The following is a 1,461-nucleotide window of genomic DNA, read 5'->3' as shown; positions in this document are numbered from 1 at the left end:
GCGCAGGGCGGGGTCTGACGCCAGCTGTGGGACCGGAGGGGAAAAGGTGGGGCTGACCTCAGACCACAGGGGTAGTAGTCACGCCCCATCAGTCCCCTCCTCAGCTGCTAAGGTCTCTGCAGAAAGGGCTCCCCAGGTAGCCTAGAACCTAAGCCACGCCCCAGCGTGGTCATGACAGCCAATCAGAGCCAAGTCCCTTAGCTGGGCACTAGGATTCTAATCTCCAAGCCGAACCCCCTGCATTTAGGCGCTGCTACCTTAACAGCTGCAGAAAGCCACTGATTTAAAGTACTATCCGGGGCACAGCCCCACTGTTCCTACCCGATCTTCCAAAGAAAATGTAGATCCAGCATTTGATCCCAGGGTCCTACCATCCCGCAACTCCGGTCCCCAGTAGGGCGTGGAACAGGAGGTCTGTCACCTTCTGGTTGATGACTTCCGCCTCCTCTTCCAGCAAGGCCACCAGCCTCCGCAGGAGGGCTTCCTTCTCCGTGGGTGGGGGGCCCTGCAACTCTAGAAGCAGAAGAGAGTTGGCCTGGGGACAGAGCCCTGCTCCCTTCCTCCTTCTCCAGGGCCCCTCTGTGCTCACCTGGGCTGGGCGGACATCTCAGCTGCTCTTGGACCAGCTGTTCCAGCCGCTGAGCCACCAGGGCATAGAAATCAGGAGTAGCCGGGCCTGGGATGAAAACAGTCAGTGATACTTGGTCTCGTTGGGGTAAATGAAGCCTGGTGAGAAAACTTGGTAAAAGATCCCCAAATCCTGTACTTTCCACTTTATTGTGCTCCCAAATTGAACTCAGAATGTCAGCACTAGATTGGACTTTGAAGATTATTCCATGCAACGAAAGCAAACACACAGCATTCCTGCTTTACCACCCCATCCCTCCTGCATTTCAGACATCACCAATTGATCACAGCATTCATCACCCACACTGCAAATTCCTTTTCATGCTAGAACCCCTAGGAGCCATTACTAGTCGATTCTGCTTCACCTGTAAGAGAAATCTGTTGGTCACTCTTTTTTTGTTTGTTTGTTTGTTTTGGGTACCAGGGATTTAACTCTAGACCTTGTGCTTGCAAGGCAGGTGGCAGAACCACTGAGCTAAATCCCCGGCCCAAGGTCACTCTTGCTCAAACCTGATGACCTGCTACCCCACTGCTACTCTGCTCCTGGAAAAATAGGGAAGCTCAAAAGCAATAGGATTGTCCCTAGTCATACAAACAAAAACCAGGTGTCCAGCTGTATTGGAAGTACCTGTTTCTACAAAAGGGACACTGTTAGGGGGCAGAAGTCAGTATGGAAAGAAAAATAACTACTAGATAGGGAGTAGGCTGAGGTGGTGTTACACACCTGTAATTCCAGCACTTGGGAGGCTGAGGCAGAAGGATCCCTTTGAGTTCAAGACCAGCCTGAGCTACATAGCAAGACCCTGTTTAAAAAAAAAAAAAAAAAAAAAAAAA

At 51.2% G+C, this 1,461-nt stretch overlaps 1 protein-coding gene across 2 annotated transcripts in view; it reads right to left on the bottom strand.

Annotated features, from left to right (window-relative positions):
• Bcl2l12 (BCL2 like 12) overlaps positions 1-1,461 on the bottom strand; it is a 6,333-nt gene that overhangs the window by 3,023 nt on the left and 1,849 nt on the right. For both annotated transcript variants that reach the window (XM_033765892.1, XM_033765891.1), the window contains exons 5-7: positions 590-676; positions 422-513; positions 1-24 (exon numbers count right to left, since the gene is read on the bottom strand). The exon at positions 1-24 is cut by the window's left edge and continues 276 nt beyond it. In XM_033765892.1, the coding sequence (XP_033621783.1) occupies positions 1-24; positions 422-513; positions 590-676 (203 nt within the window). The remainder of the gene's footprint in view (positions 25-421; positions 514-589; positions 677-1,461) is intronic.

The sequence above is a fragment of the Fukomys damarensis genome, unplaced genomic scaffold (genome assembly GCF_012274545.1).
Source record: "Fukomys damarensis isolate Sample0158 unplaced genomic scaffold, DMR_v1.0_HiC HiC_scaffold_19, whole genome shotgun sequence".
Classification (NCBI taxonomy): Eukaryota; Metazoa; Chordata; class Mammalia; order Rodentia; family Bathyergidae; genus Fukomys; species Fukomys damarensis.
The sequence above is the reverse complement of the archived record's forward strand: the minus strand, read 5'-3'. Positions and strand labels throughout refer to the sequence as shown.